This window comes from Echiichthys vipera, assembly GCF_963691815.1.
Source record: "Echiichthys vipera genome assembly, chromosome: 9".
NCBI classification, from domain to species: Eukaryota; Metazoa; Chordata; class Actinopteri; order Perciformes; family Trachinidae; genus Echiichthys; species Echiichthys vipera.
In genome coordinates, this window is record NC_139834.1 from 1,531,701 (window position 1) to 1,557,369 (window position 25,669).

Below are 25,669 nucleotides of genomic sequence, written 5' to 3' on the forward strand. Positions count from 1 at the left end.
TAAAGCCCCCTGCTGTCATTTTACAGCTGTGGATCTGAAACGTGAAGATGAAAGAGTGAAAGGACACTTGTTTGAGTTCAGCTCAGGGTTTTTTGGGTGCAGAGAGAAGAGGCGACGTGCAGCAGCTCACGTCCACACACTGAACAGCTGTCTTTGTGTTTTCTCCTCCTCTGTGGAAGTGGGCGGCTCCTGCACCCACAGTCACAGCACCAGGGGGGAAATCAGACACTGTTAAAGCTTTAACACACGGCTTTTTATGCTTTTTATGCTTTTTACACTTTATAAGTGAAATAAAAACATCATTACGTCAAACAGAAAACACCAAACCACCTTTTACCTGCTGGTGTTGTTCTGCTGCAGAGAGAGAAAGAGCTTTTATTACTTTATTTAATATTTCATCCTTTTTATGCCTCAGGATTCTTTTATTGTCCGTTTTTTACTTTTGTGCTTTTGTTTTTTGTTGTTATTATCTTATTAATTTATTTATCGTATCAACATTTGTGCATTTTTTAATGTGTGTGTTTGTTTTGGACCTTGTTCATAATTCTTGTTTAATGTCATTAATTATTATAATTGTTGAATATAATTAATATTAAACTGAAAGCTTTAGCAACAGTGTTTAATTATGGTCATGCTGATGAAAGAGAAAACACAAAGACATTAGAGACGAACTTTATTATTATATTATATTACTCAGTTTATTATTATCTACTATTATATTATTGTTTATGATTATACGATTGTTTATTATACGATTGTTTACTATTATATTATTTTATTATATTATTATCTCTTATTATATTATTTATTTTATATGATTGTTTGTTATAATATTATTGTTTATTATTTTACACACATTCCTGCACAGAAAAATGCACACACACGTCCCCCACACACACACACACTTACACAGCCCTCCCACACAGACACACACACATGCACACTCACCCCCCCCCCCAACACACACCCACACACTAACACACGCCCCCCCCCCACACACACATACATACACACGCGCACGCACACTCAGAGGAGTTCCCACAGTTGAACACCTATATTAGCTATATTATTGCTTATTATAGTATTTTTATTATTTTACACACATTCCTACACAGAAAAATGCACACAAACGCGCGCGCACACACCCCCAACACACAGACACACCCCAACAGACACACACACACACACACTCACTCACCCTCCCACCCACACCCCACCCACAAACATACACGCACACACACACACACACGCCCCACTCACAAACACACACACACTCACAGACACATGCACACTCACACCCACCCGCAAAGCCCCCCCCCCCCACACACACACACACACCCCACCCACAAACATACACACACATACACAGGGACACACACTCACAGACACACACACACACTCTCTCACACACACACACACAGGGACACAAACACACACACGCACACACACACACACACACACACACACACACACACACACACACACACTCACACACACACACAGACACACACACACACACACACATACACACACACCCACCCACGCAGGAGTTCCCACAGTTGAACACCTAAACTCGGGGCAGCAGGTCGCTCCTCCGCGGGGCTCGTGAGGGATTCTAACTTTATTTGAACTTTAACTTTATTTAAACTTTATTAAAATGAAGCTGTGGACGTGGCTGCTGGTCCCGGGGCTGCTCGTCTGCGCACTCTCCCCTCTGACCGACGGTGAGGAGCAGCGGATCCCTGACGGTAAAGCCCGCAGCGTCCCCGGTTATCTACCTTTCCTAATGTCCGTGTAACCGTGGAGGCTAAAGCTAAAGCTAACCGTCCCGGGAACCGTTTAATGTGGGGTTAAAACAGCCCCCGGGTCGTTACCGGACGGTTTAACCGTGTCTGTGCCGACGGAAACACATAGAAGTTTCCAGCAGACGTGTCGGTAAATACACGGTAACGTTAGAAATCACGGCTGCTCTCTGTGTGACGGTAGCTTCGGTACCGGGCTAAAGAGGCAGCGGTAACGGCTCTAACGGCCGCTGGGTTTTTAAATTAACGGTTATTAAAGGTGAATTTGACTAAATGTTCCCTCTTTACAGGAGAGACCGTTAGTTTAACTTTATTTTTATTATTTTAATAAACTTTATTTAACTTTTAGACGGTTGGTGTAACTTTATTTTTATTATTTTAATAAACTTTATTTAACTTTTAAACCGTGAGTGTAACTTTATTTTTTATGTAACTTTTAGACCGTTGGTTTAACTTTATTTTTATTTTAATAAACTTTATTTTTATTTTAATAAACTTTATTTAACACTTAAACGGTGGTGTAACTTATTATTATTTTAACACTTAAACGTTGGTGGGTGTGACTGAGGGGAGCTCCTGAGCCGCTGACGTGGACGGGGCAGTGCTGCCATTCATTTACATGGCGTTAGCTTAGCAACATTAGCATCGTGTAAATATAATGTTTAATGTCTTTAACGTTTAATGTTTAATGTTTGTTTATGCAACAATAAAGAACAAAGGAAGACTCTTTCTTTATGAAGAAGAAGAAGAATTAGAATAACAAAAATACATATTTTTATTAGGAAAGAGTCCAGACCAGATTTGATCATAATAATAATAATAATAATGATAAATAAATAATAGTAATACTAGTAATAATAAGATTCATTATTATAATATTAGTAATAATAGTAGTAATATTATTATAATAGTAATAGTAATAACAATGATAATGATAATAATAGTAAAAATAATAATAACAACAACAATAATAGTACTAATATTAATAATAAATAATACTATGAATAATAAATACATAATTATAATAGTAATAATAACAATAATAAATACATACTAATAGCAATCATTATAATAATAGTAGTTATGATTATTATCATCTAATAATATATTATTATCTAATAATAATAATAATAATAATAAAACCTAGTTGAACCAATATCTTTCCTGTTGTAATCCAGTGATCAGCTGAGTCTCTGTAAATCATAAATAATCACAGCCTGTGGTCTTTTACCACCTCTACACGTGAAGTGTCTTTGGTTTTGCTTTGGCACCGTAAATAATGTCTCTTTGTAAATGTGAGTTTTTTCTTCTGTCATCTTCCAGAGAAACTTCTAGTTGTGACGGTTGCAACCAAAGACACCGATGGCTTCAAGCGTTTCCTGGGGTCGGCGAAACATTTCAACTACACCGTCAAGGTTCGAACTCCCAACTTCCCTTTTCTTCTGTCTGAGCATCGAAAACAATTGTCATGAACACAAAATCTACATTTTAACAAAAATGCTTTTGAAAAACGTTTTTCATGTGTTTCCTGTTTGCGTCCAGGTTCTTGGTCGGGGTCAGAAGTGGACGGGTGGCGACTACATGTCGGCTCCAGGGGGAGGCCAGAAAGTGCGCCTCCTTAAAGCGGCGCTGGCCGAGATGAAGACTGAAGACAACATCATCCTCTTTATTGACAGGTACAGCGTCTTCACCACAGTCTCAGATCTGAACGCATCCGTCTTCCAGACATCGGGGCCAGATGGGTTTTGATTTTACGCTGTTGTCGTCTCGTCAGTGTTACTGTGGCTCAGATATTCACCTGTATGAGCAGGTTCATGTGAAATCATCACCATCAGGGTCTTTTTCTGCAAATACACTCATCAAATAATCCATCAAGACCAATTTTTTACATGTAAGTCACTAACAGTCGCTAACGGCTGAATGCGGCTAAGGGCGCATTCCCACTGTCCATCCGTACCGTGCCCCAGCACGCTTCACGGCTTAAGTCTGGTTCTTTTGACCAGTGTGAGTGCAACCGTACCGCGTCTAGTTGCGGCACGCTTGCCATCCAGCCGAGCACGAGCGTGCGCACGTGTACGAGCACGAGGCCTACGGCGGTTCTGAGGTCATTTCCTCTGCGCCTGTTGGGACGTAGAAAAAAGAAGGAGGGACCATGCGCGGACATTTCAAACAATGGCGGTGAAAGGTTCACGTTGGTGTGATGCGGAGGTGGAGTGTTTACTGCAGATTTGGTCGATGAAAAGATTCAAAAACAGTCGACAAGACGCACAAAAACTCCGAGGTCTACGGAAAGATCTGGAAACAAAGCCACGCATCGCCATGACGTCATCAATGCGTGTGACGTGTTACGGCGTGATGACGTATAGGCAGCAAGAAGCATTCTCCGAGGCCCAGGTAGTGTGAGTACAAACGGGCCTGGAGGGGGGGACAAGGACCCTAAAGCACGGGGTACGGGACGGAGGCACAGTGGGAGGGCGCCCTGACAGTGATCAGCTCGACAAAGCCAGGCTCGTTGTTTCCTTCTGTCTTCAGTCTTTATGCTTAGCTAGGTTAACCACCGCGGTCACCTAGCCAGTTGCTAATTTGGTCATAAACACCAGAGTCTTTCGTTCCTTGAGTTTGTCAACGACTGTTAATTTCAGCTCCTGCATCTCAGTGTCTCTCCAGTTAGACACTTTCGTTGCCGTCTTGGTGTAAATCACTTTTCTTCTTCTTCACCCTTTGCTTTCTTCTGGTTTTGCGTGAGCCGCATCATCAGTTCATAAAGGCACGACACTGCTTCTGATTCTCGTCAGTCTCTAGCATCCGCCATTACTGCGGTGGCGTTTCCCTCCAGCATGTGCACGCAAAATATTATATAAGATAGGAGCAGGCTATGAATCACAACTTGATAGAAAACAAATTGGCATATTTCCCGAATTGTTGAACTATGTCTCTAATGCCGCCTTAAAAGAACCTTAATAACAGAACTGTGTGGTTCTTAATCACAAACCTGTTCACAGACTGAACTCAAGCACCAGTAAACAAGCACTCTACCCCTTCATGGGTGTGAACGATGTCACTGGCCTCACACCATGCTGAGCCCCACACCACAGTAAAGTCTTGTGTTTCCTCTCCCTGCTTCTCACAGCTACGACGTGGTTTTTGCCTCGGGTCCCAAAGAGCTGCTCAAGAAGTTCCAGCAGGCCAGACACAAGGTGGTGTTCTCTTCTGAGACCCTGATCTGGCCCGACAGACACCTGGAGGACAAACACCCCCACGTCATCACGGGCAAAAGGTTCCTGGGCTCAGGAGGTACGTCCGCCCGTCCCGTCAGAACCATCAGTCCCCTCAGTCCCTGCTCTGACAGTGTGCTGACTCACAGTATCAAGTCATGTCAGTTTTATTGATATAATCCAGATTCACAAATCACAAATTGTCCTGGAGCATTGTTGGGTTCAAGGTTAATGTTTTTTTCCATTTACCAGACTGACAAGAAACAATACGGCTCGCTCTTTAGCTCCGTCCATCCTCCGCTCCGGAAAATGTGTGTTTAATTCTTTTTTACCACTTGCTAGATACTTTCCTGACGTGGCATTTTATTTTACAGTGGGGCAGCTGTCATTGTTGAGCCCTGCAGTGCTGTGTAAAGATGAATCCGGCGAGCTGTTTGTGTGTTTCGCCATCTAGCGGTGCTGCAATTAATGCGGTGGCGTCTCCCTCCAGTGTGCGTGCGCCTGACCTGTTCTTTTTTATGCAGCTTTACTTTTGACAACAATGTCAAGGAAGAACCAGTGAAACTCTCTGTTGCTCCAACAGCAACGACACAAACCTTTACCTCATGAAGAGCGCCCCTGTCTGAGGCCGTACGGTCTACAGGGATTCAAACCTTTACCTCATGAAGAGCGCCCCTGTCTGAGGCCGTACGGTCTACAGGGATTCAAACCTTTACCTCATGAAGAGCGCCCCTGTCTGAGGCCGTACGGTCTACAGGGATTCAAACCTTTACCTCATGAAGAGCGCCCCTGTCTGAGGCCGTACGGTCTACAGGGATTCAAACCTTTACCTCATGAAGAGCGCCCCTGTCTGAGGCCGTACGGTCTACAGGGATTCAAACCTTTACCTCATGAAGAGCGCCCCTGTCTGAGGCCGTACGGTCTACAGGGATTCAAACCTTTACCTCATGAAGAGCGCCCCTGTCTGAGGCCGTACGGTCTACAGGGATTCAAACCTTTACCTCATGAAGAGCGCCCCTGTCTGAGGCCGTACGGTCTACAGGGATTCAAACCTTTACCTCATGAAGAGCGTGGTCGTGCACTTCCTCTGTATGTTCAGAAGCTGCTGATGTGACTGTGGACGTGGAGTCTAAGAAGGAGCAGAGGAACAGCAGGTGTTCAGTCAGCGCTCTGTTCTCGGCTGAGGCCGTAAAACACTAATGACTACTGCTGCCAGCCAGGTTCAGTCATGTCGACTTTCCGTATCTGAATGTAGACTCGAGTTCATAAACATGGAGATGCAACTGGAAGTGTGTTTGATGAAGAACTGTGTGAACTGTGTCTATCCTCAGGTTTCATCGGCTACTTTCCCAACATCAAAGAAATGCTGGAGGACTGGACGGGAGAGGACGACGACAGTGACCAGCTGTTCTTCACCAAGGTCTACATCGATCCGGTCAAAAGGGTACGTTTTTGTTACACTTCAGGGTTCACTTTTCATTTATTCTAAGACAAAACAGTAAAAATAGCAATTCAAAACATTGTTACGTCCTCTGATATTCTATTTTGTAGAATAAAATACTCAGTTGGTCTCAGTTTCAGAAGAACCAGAACAGAGACAAAGCTCATGTGGAGTCGTGAATGTGCAACGCTCGCAGTTTTCCTCAGGTGTTTCACATCAAAAGCCTTCCAGTAGCTCAGTGGGCTTAATCACTCCTGTTCCTGCAGGCTTTTAATTTGAAACATCTGCAGGAAGTGGCTGGAATGAATGAATGCATGAGAGCAGTATTAGTGTTAACACCAGAATGACTGTGGGTGTACGAACTAGAATTTACTATGACTAGGAGAATTCTTTAAAGTTGGAAACTTTCCATGGGAATTAACAGGAATTTATGGGAATATTTATTCTTTATTTATTTATTTAAAACCTTTATTTAAACACACAAAACATTTGAAAAGACATCAGCAGATCAGAAATCTGAAAGATCCGAAAAGTAAAGAGACACAGAATAATGAAAACAGAGAAATGAAGTTAAAGCAGGAGCAGTTAGAAGTAGAATAAGACACAGTTATGGATCTAAATTGTCCAAATGAAGAGAGTTTGGTCAGTTTCAGGTGGTTTTGCAGAGTTTTGCTGGTGCACACTAATAAAAGCACGTCGTTTGGTGTAAACAGAGGGAACCTGCAGCGGGACCCAGTCCTTTGAGCGTGTCTGATGGAACCTTTGTATTTGAGTCTATTTCAACACTGTCTTTAGTTTGTGAATGTTTGCTTTTAAATGCACTTTAAACATGTGGAGTGAACACAACGCGTCTCCATGTTTCAGAAATCCATCAACATCACAGTGGACAGCAAATGCAGATTGTTCCAGAACCTTCACGGAGCCCTCGGTGAGAAGCTTGAGTTGTGTTTCTCAGTCCAGCCGGTGAAGTTCATGAAGCAGTCGATGAACCTGCAGCAGCTGAAGCTTTCTGCAACACTTAGTGTCTCATTCATTGGCTACAGAGGCTTCTGCTGCTGCTACGTCAGCAATGTTAAGTGCACCGGTCCAATCCCACCGTTGGCTGCATATTTATTCTCATCTAGAAGGCAACGTCTTCTGATTGTGCTTCATGCCCTCCACCACATGTGCCAAAGATTACGTCTCGTTCGTATGAGATCAACTTTAAGGCTTAATGAGGCTTTTTTGAGGGCGAGAAAACTGTGAAACTTCCTCTAAATGCAGCATAAACAACACGTTTTACCTTATTAGCGAACTGCAAATGTCTGTAAAACACAACGGGACTGTGTAAAGGTGCCGACGTGAGTTTAACAGTGTAGATAGAAGGTCTGATGGGATCATACTGTGAAGAGACTGTGTGTTCCACATCCCGTCGATGGGTGATCGTGATGCATGCGGCAGCCTTAACCTACCTAATGTGTAAATGATGCACCTGGAGGCAAGAGAGGCAACATGTAAAATAACTGTAACAACCAATAGCAGGTTAAGTTCACACCTGGACGTGATTTGTACGTTAGAGCTGATGTGTTTGGACACGTCTGTGTGTTTTAACTGTAGCAGACTGCTGCTGTTGTTCAGGTGATTTATCTACACAACCAGTCAAACGTGTGGACACGCTTCTCTCATTCACCTCTGACTGGAAGCTATAACGGCGTATAAGGGCCGAGTATATTTATATATATGTTTGTGTTAAACGAAAAGAATACAAACTTTTACTGCGGCTCAACAACAACTTTATTCGCCATCTTGGCCCGTTCCCAACGACCACAACAACTGTCTTTTTCACCCCTGCATCCGGCCCCTTCACAATAAAGGTCCCTTCACAATAAAGGTTATCTTTTCCATACAGGTTGATATTTGTTTAACTGAATATATTAGAACAGTGCAACAGGACACAGTAAGTTAACAGTATGGAGCTGATGTGTCTGGACACGTCTGTGTGTTTTAACTGTAGCAGACTGCTGCTGTTGTTCAGGTGATTTATCTACAGAACCAGTCAAACGTGTGGACACGCTTCTCTCATTCACCTCTGACTGGAAGCTACAACAGCGTATAAGGGCCGAGTATATTTATATATATGTATGGACCTGAGGGAAGGGGGATGATATTTTGAGAGTAAAGTTGCAGATTTATGAGATTGTGATGTGATTACGAGACTCTTCTCATGCTGCTGCAGAGGTTTGCTGTTATTTTCAGCAGCATTAGTGGTTAAAAAAGACCTTTGAATGCCTTCACCATGCTGCCCCGAGCTAATCACTGTTAGCCACGTCCGGCTGTTAGCATCTCTTCTGGATTTCTACCTTAATAGTTGTTACAGGAAAAAACAGTCTCCATTGATTATCGAGGAGAGTCTGCTGCTCTGAGTTCTGTGGTTGTTCATCGTCCTGTTGTGTTTCCAGACGAGGTGGTGCTGAAGTTTGAGGATGGGCGTGTACGAGCCAGAAACGTGCTGTATGAGACTCTGCCGGTCATCATCCATGGGAACGGACCCACCAAGGTACTGTCCCATCAGACCACTCCTCCCAATCACACGCTCTCCAGTCTTCCTCAGAGTCTGTTCACACTGAGGGGTCGGAAACCAATTACCAGTCTTTGTTGTTGTGCCTTCGCGCCGGCCGCAGCCGTGACAGGAAACATTTTGTTTTCAGGATGTCCAACTTTTGGCAACGTAATATCTCAGGGACCTCTGCCGCGAACGTCGTCATGTTTGACACAAACGTGAATGAAGCGATCAGATTACGGACTTCAAAACACTCTTGTGTCCATAACTCAAGAGTTCCTTCACTAATTCTGACATTTCACACAAATCATGAAGTGATGACAAAAAAGAACTATTTAAAATCTCTCCATGTTCACAGAGAAGTGCTTTGTGCTGTATAAAGACAATTATTTAAACTCATTTTATACTATGAATGAGATGGACGGACGAATCAGACTCAACCATAACCCAACAACCCACGACCTTTCTAGTGTTGTCGTCATGAACGGTGCGGGGAAATAACACTGGGAGACTGGACCCAAATGCAGTGAAGGTAACAGAAATACTAAGACTAGACGGTCGAGGGAAAACGGGAACGAGGAAAGGAAACAAAGAAAACAAAGGAGACGTGTCGACCCTGTTGACTCTCCCTGCAGCTCATTGTTCGAGCGCCTGTCTGTGAACGTCTGTGAACGTCTGTGAGCTTTCAGACATCAGCTGTTTGTGTTTTCTTCAGTGCAGTTTGAGAATCCTCCACTTTTCTCCCCCACGAGTTTCCCTCTCACTCTAAACTCTCTTTCTGCTGCTCCGTCACCGTTTCATCTTCAGTGGTTCAGACGGAACAGGAGCAGATACTGGCACACACACACACACACACACACACACACACACACACACACACACACACACACACACGAGCGCCCTCTGTCAGTGGGAGGAGAACCAACATGTGAATTATAGATTTGAATATAGAAGTCGCACCTGAGTATCAGTCTCAGGACAAAGCATTAAAAAAGTGACTTATACTCCGGAAAATGCGGTAAGCACTTGATATTAGATGGAGATGCGTTACAAGAACATTTGTTTGTTTTCCAGCTCCAGATCAACTACCTGGGTAACTACATCCCCAACACATGGACCTTTGAGACGGGATGCACAGTGTGTCACCAGGACCTCCGCTCACTGACAGCGCTCAAGGTCCGTTCATCATCATGTTCTTCATTCTCTTTAAGATTTAACACAACTGCACTGCATCAATATTGAGACTGATTTCATCTGTTTGGCAGAAGTAATAATCCCTTTGTGCTGGAACTCATACCATGTCTTGTTTTCCAGCAGGAGAGTGAATTCCCACTCGTGATCGTCGGCGTCTTCATTCAGCAGCCCACCCCGTTTGTGTCAGTGTTCTTCGAGCGCCTGCTGAAGCTCCAGTATCCCAAGAGTAGACTCAAACTCTTCATCTACAACCGGGTAACAGGCAACAGCACCAACGCTCTCACAAACATCCCCATCATGTTTTTCTTCTGAAGCCAAGCGTGTTTAAAATCTATTCTTCTAACATAAATGAAAACAAAGCTCCCTACTGTCACTAAATGTGAGCTAAGAGTCTTTGAGCCCAGCGTCTCTGCAAAACCTGCACTTTTTTCATAACCCAAGTCTGCACACGGCTCTTCACTCACTACTCACTTGCAAATTGATGGTATTTCTGAGTAGCCTTACTTACCCTGGAAATGACAATGCACATAATGTACTTAGCTGAGACATTTAGTGACCATGGCTTAAGCCTGTAAATAAAGAGAGTGAAAACCCAAGTATGCAGCAACAAGCGTTTAAAGGGTTAAAGCGCCGAAAGGATGAACCTGTAACCTGATTTATGTCAAATACTTGCTCTGTCATGCACACAGATCTTGCATGAACTAGGAAAAGTTGTGATTAAAGCAAGGAAAATCCCCCTGACTGCTCTTTACTGCAGCTGTTTCTACTTTTAGTATCACTCTGCTTTGTTAACTTCCATAACTTGTTCGTCATATTCACATTACGATAGGTTTTATTATAGTTAATGTTCATTTTGTGGTTGCTTGCATGTCTGTCTTTGTGTCGATCTGCACAAGATAAACAGAATAAATACTGTTTATAACTCTCATGTATAGAAAGCGCTACTGGTTGTACAAACAGGTTCCATATTAACGTCTTTTTCCGTTGCTAACTGTCATATCTGTTTCTTTTAGTGCTGCTTTCCGTGACGGTAGTAACTCAGGCTGCTGCTCTGCTCTTCCTTTTCTCTCTGTTGGTTTCAGGAAGCTCATCATGAGCCTCAGATCAGCTCTTTCGTGCGGGATCATGGAAGCCTTTATCAGGACGTCAAGGTCGTCGGCCCTGCAGAGGAGATGGATGGAGCCGCCTCCCGCAACCTGGGCTTGTGAGTTCCACTGAACCAGCACCTGTGACGCCTCTTGAGTTCAATATTATATATGGTCTCCTTAGAACATGTTTGATTATTTAATTTAAAAACCTCAGGTCATGAGGTAAAAATGTAATTTTCTGCAATAATCCAAACTCCAATGGAAAACCGACTTTAACTTCTGGGTCGGTCTACACACATAGGTCAGCCCTGCAGCACTCTCTACACCTGATGTTAGACTTTTATTGTAACACCTTCTTCTGGACTGGAGGAGGCTGGACCCCACGTTTACTGTATCCTGGATAAACCAAGTCAGGTTGCAAACACATCTATGACTGTGCCAAGAGAGGCACATATATGGAGCCAGGTGTGAATAATAGTAAAGACAAGAGGATATATAGGACGTTCATGGGCCCTCTGAAGGGGATGAGGACTAACCATTTAAGCAGCTCATCCACTGTCCCAGGCAAACAGTGACCCTCCTGCAGAACATGGTGTCATGAAATATCACTACAGACACTTGAAACAACAAAGATATCGCCTGAACAGGGACTTGAACCCTGGACCCTCAGATTAAAAGTCTGATGCTCTACCGTCTGAGCTATCCAGGCTTCAAGATCACTGTAATCTGGAGAAAATCATTTCCCGAAGTGAGTCAATAGGGCAAAAAACATGACATGTCTTGTAAAACCTTCTGCTGGAGTAGAAGAGGGTTGACCCCAACTTCCAGGTATCCTGGAAAAACCAAGTCAGGTTGCAAGAGATGATCCGAAGTGACTCGATATGACTCTTTAATTTCAACATCCATTCCTGTCTTTCCTTTCTTCCAGTGACACGTGCCGGAAGGACGAGGACTGTGACTATTTCTTCTCCCTGGACGTTGAAGTGGTCTTAAAGAACGAGAACACGCTTCAAATTCTCATTGAACAAAACCTGCAAGTACTCTTTATATTAAGTGACACATGTTTGTCCCAGCTGATGTCTCGGGTCTGCTGTGGGCACAAACATGTTCTATTGCACTCCTTCATTTGCGTGTGTGAACTGACTGAATTAGTCCAGATGGAGAAATGTTTTAACCCTCGTTCCTTTGTCCTTCAGTCCCATAGTGGCTCCGATGATAACTCGAGCCGGTCGACTGTGGAGCAACTTCTGGGGGGCCCTCAGTGCTGATGGCTACTACGCCAGGTCTGAGGACTACGTGGACATCGTTCAAGGACGCAGAGTGTGAGTTCCTTAAACGCTGTGAAGACTTCAGATTAGCAATAAAGCCCTTTACACACAGTGCGATTAATTCACACGTCAATATATCCTCCGCGTTGTTTGTGTGGGACAAATACGACTGTCCCCTCCGGTTCCTGCGCCCTTCATTAGATCTCATTATTGGTGTGTAAAGTGTCTGAGAATGTCTTTTTTTTTAGGGGTGTGTGGAATATCCCGTATATATCCAGCGTGTACCTGGTGAAGGCCAGCCTCCTCCGCTCAGAGCTCACAGACTTCGAGCTGTTCACCTCTGACATCTTAGACCCTGACATGGCTTTCTGCCACAACATCCGCAGCAAGGTCAGTAAGACTCCACTGCACCTCCAGCGTATGTACAGTGGGAAACAAAAGGTTTTACACACTCTTGTTACTTTTACAAACACACACAGGCAGGACCCAGACACATGCATGATCCATTTGGTCTGACATCATTCATTAAAAGAATGTTTATAACTGTACCATGACGATCTTTGAGCCGCTCTGAATCTTCCTCTCAGGGAGTCTTCATGTATGTAACCAACATGCACACTTTCGGCCGCATCCTGTCGACAGAGAACTATCAGCAGACGCATCTGCACAACGATCTGTGGCAGATCTTTGAAAACCCAGCGGTGAGTAAAGGAGTAAAGGAGTAAAGGAGTAAAGATAAGATAAGATCTTCCTTCATTAGTCCCACAGAGGGGAAAAGTGTTATTCAGTGGGAAGCACACAGAGGAAGCATCAATAAGAAACAATACAATATAGAAAAAATATAGAAATAAATATGAATATAAACAGAGAAATATAAGAATCACATTAACAATATATACAGATTTCTTTTAAATCTACAGATTTACGCTAATGAGACTAAGATCTAACAAGTGTTGGGTTCTCTTGGAAAACGTGGACGTCGGATGAATAATGAGGTGATCCAGGCACTCCAAAAATAATAATATTAATAATAATAATAATAATAATAATAACTTTACTTGTAAAGCACCTTTAAAAACAACAAAGTGCTTTGACATAGCAAAAGTCAAAATACACACACAAATGTAGTATAATAGTAAATCCAATGAGGTAGAACAACACCATAAACAACGCATCAGTGTATGAATCATTAGTAATTATTATTAGCTTGTTCGTTAATTAATTTAAGTTATTATTATTTAACAGTGAGATAAAAGAACAAATGAAGTAGGAAAGAGTTAAAAAGCTTTTCTTATCGTGGCTAAATCATTGAAAAATCAAACTTTCTACTTAGTTTCTCTGCACAGCTTCATAAACACTTGCATCTCTTCAGCACAGTTGTTCCTTTAGCAGTGACAGTCTCAGCATCAGCAGGATGTCACTGTCATAGTTCAGTGTGGTCGCAGTAAAAGCAGTGGTGGTCGCAGCATTGTAATCTGGAGAGTGTGTGTGTGTGTGTGTGTCTCTTTCAGGACTGGCAGGAGCGCTACATTCATGAGAACTACACTTACATCATGAGAGACAAGCTGATTGAAACTGTGAGTTGCAACATGAGTCGACACGATCACATGATCACATGATCACATGATCACATGACCACATGTTGACTGATATTTCAGAACGTCTGCATCTTTATTAAATTGAGTGTATCTTATAATCAGACAGGATGTTCTCTTAGCTTAGCTTAGCTTAGCTTAGCTTAGCTGACAGTTTCGACTCTTCCTCAGAGATAGTGTGTGTATAAATGTGCATTAGTGCAGCCGTGTGTTATATGTGATGTCACTGGAGGTCACATTGAGCCGTGTTCTCCGTCCTGCAGCCGTGTCCGGATGTTTACTGGTTCCCTATTTTCTCTGATGTCGCCTGTAACCACATCGTTGAAGAAATGGAACATTTTGGGAAGTGGTCAGGAGGAGGCAACAAGGTACGTTAGTGGTGTGTGTGTGTGTGTGTGTGTGTGTGTGTGTGTGTGTGTGTGTGTGTGTGTGTGTGTGTGTGTGTGTGTGTGTGTGTGTGTGTGTGTGTGTGTGTGTGTGTGTGTGTGTGTGTGTGTGTGTGTGTGTGTGTGTGTGTGTGTGTGTGTGTGTGTGTGTGTGTGTGTGTGTGTGTGTGTGTGTGTGTGTGTGTGTGTGTGTGTGTGTGTGTGTGTGAACATGGTGAAGAGGATGTGCTGCGATGTGTTTTACAGCGAATGCTCCGGAAAAGAGCAAAGATCCAGAGAGCGGCAGAGGTCACACTGGGGAGAGCTCCTCCTCCTCTTCTCCTCTTCATCTTCTTCATCTTCTTCCTCTCTTCCTTCTCCTCATCCTCTTCCTCTCCTCCTCCTCTTCTTCCTCTTGTCCTTTTCCTCTCCTCCCCCTCCTCCTTCCCTTCTACTTCCTCCTCCTCTTGCTGCTCTTCTTCCCTCTTCTCCTCTTCCTCCTCTTCCTCTTGTCCTCTTTCACCTCCTCCTCCTCCTCCTCCTCTTCTTCCTCTTGTCCTCCTCCTCCTCTCCTCCTCCTCTTCTCTCTTCAGACTGGTTGGAGCTCCTCCTTCTGTTCCTCCTCCTCGTCCTCTTCTTCCCCCTTTTCCTCCTCCCCCTCTCCTCCTCCTCCCCCTCCTCTCCTCCTCCTCTTCTTCCCCCTCTTCCTCCTCCTCCTCTTCCTCCTGCCCCTGTGTACTGGTGCTGTTCTGTTCCAGTGTCAGACACATATTTCAGGTTCTGTCGTCGTTTCTAAACTGGTTCCTTCTCTTGTTGGTCAGGACACCAGAATCCAAGGTGGCTACGAGAACGTCCCCACCATCGACATCCACATGAATCAAATCAACTACGAGAAGGAGTGGCACAAGTTCTTACTGGAGTACATCGCACCCATAACGGAGAAGATGTACCCCGGGTACTACACCAAGGTAAGACTTGTGAACCTGAGGGGCGTCGTGAGCTTAAAACCTTCAGTGTCACACGTTTATGAGATGAAAACTGAGGAAATTCTACTTTTCTGTGTCTCATTTGAACGTTTGCCCTTCATTAAATATCATTAGGAGACATTTTTTTTCCTAAAATGATGATGTTTGCTAAATAAGTCATCTGTCCTGCTTTGTTGCAGAATGCTTGCACTGCATTTCCCAGAATGCACCAGTCAGTCCAGTAGAGTAGCTGAGTGGGAGGAGTTAGTGTCCTGCAGGTCTTTGTAGGTCATCAATCCATCAACTATCAGTTCAAATAAAACACTGATAAACTTCTACTGAGACAAACTTACAGTGTTAGAAATTACCCAGAATCCCATCCTGGACTTTTAAACTACATTTGTAAATCTCACACTTCGCAAAATCATCCCAGGGTCTTTTTCGGCAAATGTGCTCATCAAACAAGCTTTTTTTCCGTGTAGCAACCATTAGTCGCTAACAGTCGGACGTGGCTAACAGTGATTAGCTCGGGGCAGCACGGTGAAGGCATTCAAAGGTCTTTTTTAACCACTAATGCTGCTGAAAATAACAGCAAACCTCTGCAGCAGCATGAGAAGAGTCCCTACACACACAACAAAGCAGCAACAGCGTAGTTAGTGAAGCCAGAGTTTATTAAAGAGTGTTTTACAGACTTACCTACTGGCCCCTGTACCAGCTCCTCTCATAGTTAAGTCCATTACAGTGGAAGGAGCCCATTGCTGCTTTGTTGTGTGTGTAGGGACTCTTCTCATGCTGCTGCAGAGGTTTGCTGTAAGACCCTGGTTTTGATTATGAGCAATAACATCTCAATGAGCAAAGGTAGAAGCCACGAGTCTGTAAGATATCGAGCTTACTTTAATGGCACTTTACTCGATATTCAGATAATAATACAGCAGCAGACGACTATTGTCTATGTGCAGATGTAATGCAGTAATGGTGTCCTGAGTGTGTGTTTATTTAATCGTTTTTAAGGAGCTCATTGAGCACAGGAGGGAGCTCCATCAGGCTGTGGTTCACACACACACACAAACACACACACACACACAATCCTTGTTAGTAGATACATTCAATGTTGGATTCTTGTCATTGGGAAAAATATAGAATAGCATCAGACTTGTGTTAGCAGCTGTTTTCACTGTGTTAGCCACTTTGCTAAATGTCTTTTTGAAGCAAAACAGGGCGATTTATACTAAAAGGAAGGGGTACATGGCGTTGTGGTGCTTACGGTGATGATTTATTAATCGTTTTTCCACATTTCTAGGACGAAGTCGGTCTCTCGTTGGTTCCTGTGTGACTAACATGTCTTCTCTCATCAGTGCGCCACTCCCTTGAACTTTGTGGTGAGGTACAAACCCGACGAGCAGCCGCTGCTCACCCCTCACCACGACGCCTCCACCTTCACTATTAACATAGCTCTCAACAGCAAAGGCGTGGACTACCAGGTAAATGGGGCGCAGGCACATGGAAGCTCCAGGATATGACGATGCGGGTGATCTGCACGTCTCGCTCTGCTTCTCTGCTCCGTCTCTGGAAGTGAATGCTGAACTGGGACCCGAGCGGTTGCTTCTCTGTATTAAGCGGGAGTGGCGAGGGTCCGCGCCCACGTGAGCCGGTTCTATGGGAATGCTTGCATGACTCCTCTCTGTCTGTGTGTTTGCAGGCTCAGTTTGAGTTGGCCTTTGTAGTTAAATATAAGCCCGACGAGCAGCCGTCTTTGAGACCGCACCACGACGCCTCCACTTTCACTATTAACATTGCACTCAATCAAGTGGGCGCTGATTACCAGGTGAGTGTGTTTGGAGGTTTGGTAGAACTCTGACATTTCCAGCAGGTGCAGCTCACAGTTACTACGTCCTCAAAGAACAACGTGCAGCTGTGACACCCGGAGAACTTTGCATCTGAAAGGTTGAATATGTAGAATCTTTATTAAAAGCTATATTTAAAAATATATAATAATACATCCACGAGGCGTTGAATGAAAGTATTGCTTTTCCATAAAAATATATATTTAGTCTGAATTAATATTTGACATTTTTGAGAAGTTTGACAATCACTTTCTGTCCCGTACTGTTTCCATGGCAGCAGCCAATAGCGTTGCTGGTTGCCAGGGTTGACTGTCGTTGCTATAGAAACATGAATCATTTTAAGCTACAGCACTCAAAGAAACACTAAAGACTGACTAACGTTTGATACTGTTGTAAATTAAATTGATTAGTTTAAATTAGTCGTTCCCCTGTTTGATTCATCGCTGACACACTCGGCAACCAACCTGGCAACCAACCAACCTGGCAACCCGACTGCTGGAGTTATGTTTAGTTGTTGTTGAATTTGAATAATTTGTGAGTTATGAATCATGAACGTGTCCCAGTTAAGTCACAATGATTGCAATTAAAGCTGCAGTTGGCAAATCTGGCAGATGGAGTTGACTCAGTCCAACTCTCACGCCCCTCCCCCTCTCCCACCGAGCTCCTCTCTCCCGCCCATCGAGTGCTCGTCAGTGCGCGTGCAGTCATCAGTCATCAGAGTGGGAAAAGCGGCCGGGGGTCAGGAGGCGCCCGAGGCTCATGTTGCCGTGTTTAAAGGGGCCGTCACATGATCATCTGTTTGCTCTGGACTCACCACGAGGTCGGGCGCAGAGACCCGGTAAACGGCTAAATCAACGTTAGCATTAAAACAACCGTTAGCTCGTAAACTACCTCTTCACAAACCTGCCGTGATGCTGATAGCGTCAGAGAGGCAAATCTGAGCGGAGCACGCCGCTACATCGGGCGCTAACGCCTCCTCCGTAGAAAAAGAATGGAACGGCCGGAGCAAAACGCTTTTACCGCCGATCACGTGTCGAGGCCTTAAGGCTGAATATGAAACAATGAGTGGCTCAAACAGCACATCGAGAACGGCATGCCATCATATTTCTGGCATGCACATCTACGTCTCCCTGGTGTTTCAAACTTTCCATTTTCCATGTTTGTGCGTCTGTGAGTGTTGTTTGCATGAGGCTGGTCCTTGTTTTCATTGTTGCATCCATGTTGTTTCCCTACATCCTCATAAACTGGACTAAGCAACAGCCTTCAGGAGGCTTCACAGTATAACTATGACCTCATGCTACATGGATTTAAACTGATAAACTGCTCAATACAGTGTCAAGTGAGGCTGTTGTGACGATGTGTGTTGGAAGTCCTACAATACATGATATTTGATCATAGATATGCACTCTAACGACACCAGTGTTTATGGTTTTTATATGTCAGGCCCCTTCCTTTATCTCCAGTATCTATTTTGGAAAGGAGCCGTCGCTGCATCTGGGGCTTAGATCCGCCCGTTGTGATTGGTTTAAAGAAATACAAACACGCCAGAGAGTTTTTTCTCTACACCAGATTTGTTAACTTGTGCAGCCAGACAGCGCTGTGGAGAGAGGTCTGACTATGAGAGATTAGATTCTCAAATAAAAGCATAAATCTAACCATCATGGCATAAATAAAGGCAGATTACAGTCAGTGTTATGTACAGAGTCATGTTGTCATATTCAGCACTCTATAATTTACTTATTATTATTATTTACATTTGTTTCCACTGTCACCTTTTCAATCTCTAAGCTACAAAATAAAAGTCAACACTTCATGCAGGTTTTTCACAATAAAAGCCTATAAGGAAACGATGGGGTTAAAATCATCCCAGGGTCTTTTACACAAATACACTCATCAAAATAAACATTTAGACATTTGTTTTCGTGTAACAGCTATTAAGGTAGAAATCCAGGAGAGTCGCTAACAGCCAGACGTGGCTAACAGTGGTTAGCTCGGGGCAGCACGGTGAGGGCATTCAAAGGTCTTTTTTAACCACTAATGCTGCTGAAAATAACAGCAAACCTCTGCAGCAGCATGAGAAGAGTCCCTACACACACAACAAAGCAGCAACAGCGTAGTTAGTGAAGCCAGAGTTTATTAAAAGAGTGTTTTAAAGACTTACCTACTGGCCCCTGCACCAGCTCCTCTCATAGTAAAGTCCATTACAGTGGAAGGAGCCCATTGCTGCTTTGTTGTGTGTGTAGAGACTCTTCTCATGCTGCTGCAGAGGTTTGCTGTTATTTTCAGCAGCATTAGTGGTTAAAAAAGACCTTTGAATGCCTTCACCGTGCTGCCCCGAGCTAATCACTGTTAGCCACATCCGGCTGTTAGCATCTCTCTCCGTTAATACTTGTTACACTAAAAATATTGTCTCTGAGGATTGTTTGATGAGTGTATTTGCGGAAAAAGACCCTTGGATGATTTAAACACAGGGGAACAAAGAACAGGACAGTTCTGTTGGGACCATCCAAAACGTTTGACAGTGGAAACAAAAAGAACTAATGAGGAACCAACTGAATCATCACTGTGTTGAGGGTTAAATGAATTCTCACCGTACCTGGACCTCGTGTGTGAATCCCCTCCTGAGTGGTGTGTTTGCTGTGACTGCAGGGTGGTGGATGCAGGTTCCTCCGCTACGACTGCTCCATCGACGCTCCCCGTAAAGGCTGGGCCCTCATGCACCCAGGACGCCTCACCCACTACCACGAAGGCCTGCCCACCACCGCCGGCGTCCGGTACATTGCGGTGTCCTTCGTGGATCCCTGAACTCCCAAAGACGGCGCCCATCACCTGCTAGTCCAGACCAAACAGGACGAACCGCGGCTGCCTCCCTCCGCATCAGCTGCTCTTTATTATCTGTCTTTTCATTTGCAAATTTGTTTTTTTAACGTCCAAAATGATGTTTCTCATCTCATCTTCAGCCTCTTATCCGGGGTCGGGTCACGGGGGCAGCAGCTCCAGCAGGGGACCCCAAACTTCCCCTCCTCCATCACTTAAGTCCCTGGTTCTCAAACTGCCGTACTTGTACCACTGGTGGGACTCAAGCTCTCTGTGGTGGTACGCAGTCGTCTCCAAAATAAAAAACAGAAACATTAATTACTAAATTAGTAAACTTCAAAGATCCATTTAGCATTTCGTGTAATATTTTTCATTCAACGTCAGAGTCATGTTCATGAGTTACAGCTACACTGTGATGCAACAGAGTCAGTGCAGTCAACAACAAGGCAACTCAAAGTGCTTCACATAGAGTTAACACATAAAACATATAAAAGGTCATTTTTAAAAGCTATAAAAGTTTGTTACAGTTACAGAAGTTACAGAAAAGTCTTCAGTCTGGATTTAAAAGAAGTGAGATTTGCAGTTTTCTGGGAGTTTGTTCCAGATTTATGGAGCATAAAAACTGAACGCTGCCTCTCCGTGTTTAGTCCTGACTCTGGGTTTTAAAGACTTACCTACTGGCCCCTGTACCAGCTCCTCTCATAGTAAAGTCCATTACAGTGGAAGGAGCCCATTGGTGCTTTGTTGTGTGTGTAGGGACTCTTCTCATGCTGCTGCAGAGGTTTGCTGTTATTTTCAGCAGCATTAGTGGTTAAAAAAGACCTTTGAATTCTCCTCTGAATCACATCTAACAAGCAAAAGGTTTTCAGATGGAGGCGTGTGACCTACAGAGTATCAGTGCAGGCTCCTGGACAAGAGACGGGCTCAGAACCACAGGTCTGTGCCACAGTGTTGAGGCCATTGAGGGCGCCCTCCCACTGTGCCTCCGTCCCGTGCCCCGTGCTTTAGGGTCCTTGTCCCCCCCTCCAGGCCCGTTTGTACTCACACTACCTGGGCCTCGGAGAATGCTTCTTGCTGCCTATACGTCATCACGCCGTAACACGTCACACGCATTGATGACGTCATGGCGATGCGTGGCTTTGTTTCCAGATCTTTCCGTAGACCTCGGAGTTTTTGTGCGTCTTGTCGACTGTTTTTGAATCTTTTCATCGACAAAATCGTATTGTGGGGATTATGGGAAGTGTAGGATCCCGTGTTTTTGAGATGTAAAGATATGAGATTATGTTAAACTTCTTTAAGACGAGACTTTAACATCTACTTCAGGTTTGTGTTTGTGCTAAATCAATGTATTGAATTGAATTTGGACAAATCACAAATTTTCCAGCAGAGATTGTTTTTTACATTTAAGATTTTCTTCAGCAACAGTTTCAGTTAAGAACCTTCTTAAGGGCCGTCCACACGGAGACGAATTTCCCTGTAACTGCTCATCTTTAGTCTGGTTTAGTCTCTAAATGTAGTGAGAAAGTGGCGCCTGGGAGTGCTTTGGGACGAGGAAGGGGCTCCCAGCAGCCCCCTCTGCTCAGTGAGGACACTAACTGCAGAGTGAAGGGGCTCCCAGCAGCCCCCTCTGCTCAGTGAGGACACTAACTGCAGAGTGAAGGGGCTCCCAGCAGCCCCCTCTGCTCAGTGAGGACACTAACTGCAGAGTGAAGGGGCTCCCAGCAGCCCCCTCTGCTCAGTGAGGACACTAACTGCAGAGTGATGGGGCTCCCAGCAGCCCCCTCTGCTCAGTGAGGACACTAACTGCAGAGTGAAGGGGCTCCCAGCAGCCCCCTCTGCTCAGTGAGGACACTAACTGCAGAGTGAAGGGGCTCCCAGCAGCCCCCTCTGCTCAGTGAGGACACTAACTGCAGAGTGAAGGGGCTCCCAGCAGCCCCCTCTGCTCAGTGAGGACACTAACTGCAGAGTGAAGGGGCTCCCAGCAGCCCCCTCTGCTCAGTGAGGACACTAACTGCAGAGTGATGGGGCTCCCAGCAGCCCCCTCTGCTCAGTGAGGACACTAACTGCAGAGTGAAGGGGCTCCCAGCAGCACCCTCTGCTCAGTGAGGACACTAACTGCAGAGTGAAGGGGCTCCCAGCAGCCCCCTCTGCTCAGTGAGGACACTAACTGCAGAGTGATGGGTGCATCAGAGTCCAGAACAGCACCAAAGTCTCCACTAAGACCAGAACCAGGGACACGTTTGTCTCTAGGATGGAGGAGGATTTGGAGAGGAACTCTCCGGTGTTTGGATTCTCCACAGCGTCTCCCCGTCTCTTCTTCTCTGTTGTTGGTGTATTTCTGTGGCAGTTACAGCGCCACATCCAGGCCTGGCATGGGTACTACAGCGTTTGGAGTCACTGCACCTGGTTTCAAGTGGACGCAGAGGTTTCTTTTTAAGAACGAAGGAGAAAACAGGTCGTTTTCGGTCGTGTTTGCGAACCCTTAGTCGTCATGGTTACGTATAGAGCCCCTTTAGAGCAGCTGTTGCATGGAGGTGAGGCTCCTGTTTGGTCTGGACTGTGGTGTGGATCAGGACTTCTCTCACTTCTTAGAAACCTTTATATTTTTGAATTTGACTCTAACGGTGCCTTATTTCTGTATCCAAAGCATTTCATGTTCTTCTTTTCTACTTCCTCCTCTGACCAAACACTCCAAAGCCTGTTACGCCTCTTTATTTATTTCGTACATATTTTAAAACTCCCTGTTTTTTTATTTGTCTGTTTTTGTGATGTAACTTCCTTTTGTGAGATTTCATATTGGAATCAGAGCTTCACTCACTGAAGCTGATCAGCTGAGTGTGTAACAGCGTGATGTCATTTCCTGTTACAGCCTTCACTGCTTTAACACACCTTGAATAAAACAGCGAACTGAAGAGTGTGTGGAGTGTTAATTAAACTGTCAGCGAGCATCACACACACACACACACACACACACACACACACACACACACACACACACACACACACACACACACACACACACACACACACACACATACACACACACACACACACACACACACACACACACACACACACACACACACACACACACACTGATGAGGTCATCCTGGGGACGTTAGTTTGCACTGAAACGAAAGTGCAAATGCAGTGAAGTGGGAAAACCACAGGAGTTAAAATGTGCACTCAGCGGCCACTTTATTAGGTACACCTGTCCACCTGCTCGTTAACGCACATTTCTAATCATCCAATCACGTGGCAGCTGTGTGTGTGTGTGTGTGTAGACATGGTGAAGAGGTTGTGCTGTGTGTGTGTGTGTGTGTGCTGCTGATCTACTGGGATTTTCACCCACAACCATCTCAAGGGTTTTTACAGAGAACGCTCCGGAAAAGAGCAAAGATCCAGAGAGCAGCAGAAGTCAGAGGAGAATGGACACTCTGGGGAGAACTCCTCCTCCTCCTCTTCTTCCTCCTTCTCCTCTTCCTCCTTCTCCTCCTCCTTTTCATCTATCATCCTCCTCCTCTTCTTCCTCCATCTCCCTTTCCTCCTCCCCATCTTCAGACTGGTTGGAGCTCCTCTTCCTCCTCCTCTTCCTCTTCTTCTCTTCCTCCTCCTCCTCCTCCTCTTCCTCTTCTTCTCTTCCTCCTCCTCCTCCCCCTCTTCCTCCTCCTCTCCCTCCTCTTCTACCTTCTCCTCTTCTCCTCCTCGTCCCTCCACCTCTTCTCCTCCTTCTCCTCTTCCCTTCTCGTCCCTCCACCTCTTCCTCCTCTTCTCCTCCTCCTCGTCTTCTACCTTCTCCTCTTCCTCCTCTTCTCCTCCGCGCCCCCCCCCCCCCCTCTTCCTCCTCCTCCATCATCGTTTTCAGAAACATTTTACGTTACGTTTACGTCTAGGACCCTAAACGTGTGTTAAAGTTCCCTCTTCAGTGGCGAGGACGTGCTTTAGGTGCCCTTTCTTCCCTCTTCGCCCCTGCCCTTGATAAAGTCTGTGCACCACTGCACTTGAATGTATTGTAAGATTAAAAAAAAATGCAGTTTAGCAGAAATTTTCCCTTTCAAAATAAATCCAAACCCCAGATTTAGGCCATAACAAATATGAACTGCGTCGCTGTAATTAGAGGGTGTGGAGAAAGAATATTTAGTTTATTATATATTAAATAATATTATTTAAGTTGAAAATGCTGCTGTTGTTTAAATGGTGGTTACACAAAGTCCGTGCACTGAAGAGAGTGAGGGGTTTGCATGGTCTCTGCCCTCTTAAAGCCAAATAAACATCTTTTTTTTAATTATTAATATCCAACAGTTTATTTTGAAGCGTGCAGCCGGACGCGGGGAGGCGCCGCTGCAGAGCCGGTGCCTCCAGCCCCAGTGCGCTGCAGCCCCAGTGCGCTCCAGCCCCAGTGCGCTCCAGCCCCAGTGCGCTCCAGCCCCAGTGCGCTCCAGCCCCAGTGCGCTCCTCCCGTGGCCCTGCCCGCGTCCTGAGAGGAGGCCACCGGCTCACACAGCAGCTCTGCAGCACGCACCAGTCCCATGTCCTCGCTGGCATTGATGAAAAAAGAGTGTTTGGCATCTGGGACCCTGTCCTCGGCTTCCCTCAAAAGGAGGTTCCTAAAGAGGAGGAGGCGGGTGTCTCCGGGGGCGCAGCGGGAGGCGGAGAGCGAGTGTCCGCTGTGCAGGTGAGACGCGTCCGCCCCACGGAGCTCCGGGTTCAGCCTCCAGGGTCCAGCTGTGGGGGCTCACACACAAACGTCTTTAAATGTGTTAAAGTGTTTTTCTGAATGATTTCACTCTGATGACCAGTCCTTTCATTGATGTTCCTGATGCTTTAATGACACAGAGGGAAAGATCACAGGTTATAAACTGGAACTAAAGAACATTTCACACTTTCTGCTCATGAATATCTGAATGTTTGTCTCGTTTGATGTTTAAAACATTTTAAAACATAGAAATCTCATTTATATATATGTGTTTACTCAGGAAATGTCTGCTTTTACAAAGAGTGGCCGACCAGTTTCACTAAACTGCTCTTTGTCCTTTTGGATCCATGACGGTGATGATTGTTGTTTCATTTCCCTCTGTGGTTGAAACGAGTTCTGGTCTGAGATCAGGGGCGTGCACAGACTTTTTGAAGGGCAGCGGCGAAGAGGGAAAAAGGGCACCTACAGCACATCCCCACCACTGAAGAGGGCACTTGAACACACGTTTATGCTCCTAGAGGACACTTTAACACACGTTTATGCTCCTAGAGGACACTTTAACGCACGTTTATGCTCCTAGAGGACACTTTAACACACGTTTATGCTCCTAGAGGACACTTTAACACACGTTTATGCTCCTAGAGGACACTTTAGCACACGTTTATGCTCCTAGAGGACACTTTAACACACGTTTATGCTCCTAGAGGACACTTTAACACGTGTTTAGGCTCCTAGAGGACACTTTAGCACACGTTTATGCTCCTAGAGGACACTTTAACACACATTTTGGCTCCTAGAGGACACTTTAACACACGTTTATGCTCCTAGAGGACACTTTAA

General features: G+C 45.0%; 1 protein-coding gene across 4 annotated transcripts; it reads left to right on the forward strand.

Moving 5' to 3' along the window:
* Positions 1–1,466: 1,466 nt before the first annotated feature.
* Positions 1,467–21,873, forward strand: plod1a (procollagen-lysine, 2-oxoglutarate 5-dioxygenase 1a). Of its 4 annotated transcripts, none has more exons than XM_083920155.1 (19): positions 1,467–1,748; positions 3,126–3,217; positions 3,345–3,478; positions 4,933–5,096; positions 6,349–6,461; positions 7,323–7,386; positions 8,897–8,994; positions 10,072–10,173; positions 10,312–10,446; positions 11,274–11,395; positions 12,208–12,312; positions 12,476–12,601; positions 12,796–12,937; positions 13,135–13,248; positions 14,059–14,124; positions 14,406–14,510; positions 15,329–15,475; positions 16,828–16,953; positions 19,966–21,873. In XM_083920155.1, the coding sequence occupies exons 1-19, from the start codon at positions 1,658–1,660 to the stop codon at positions 20,119–20,121; spliced, it is 2,202 nt and encodes a 733-aa protein (XP_083776281.1). In that variant the 5' UTR covers positions 1,467–1,657; the 3' UTR covers positions 20,122–21,873. The 4 variants fall into 4 exon arrangements, with proteins under 4 accessions (XP_083776281.1, XP_083776282.1, XP_083776283.1 ...); XM_083920156.1 differs by lacking the exon at positions 16,828–16,953 and adding an exon at positions 17,172–17,297; XM_083920157.1 differs by having other exon boundaries at positions 10,315–10,446.
* Positions 21,874–25,669: the final 3,796 nt, after the last annotated feature.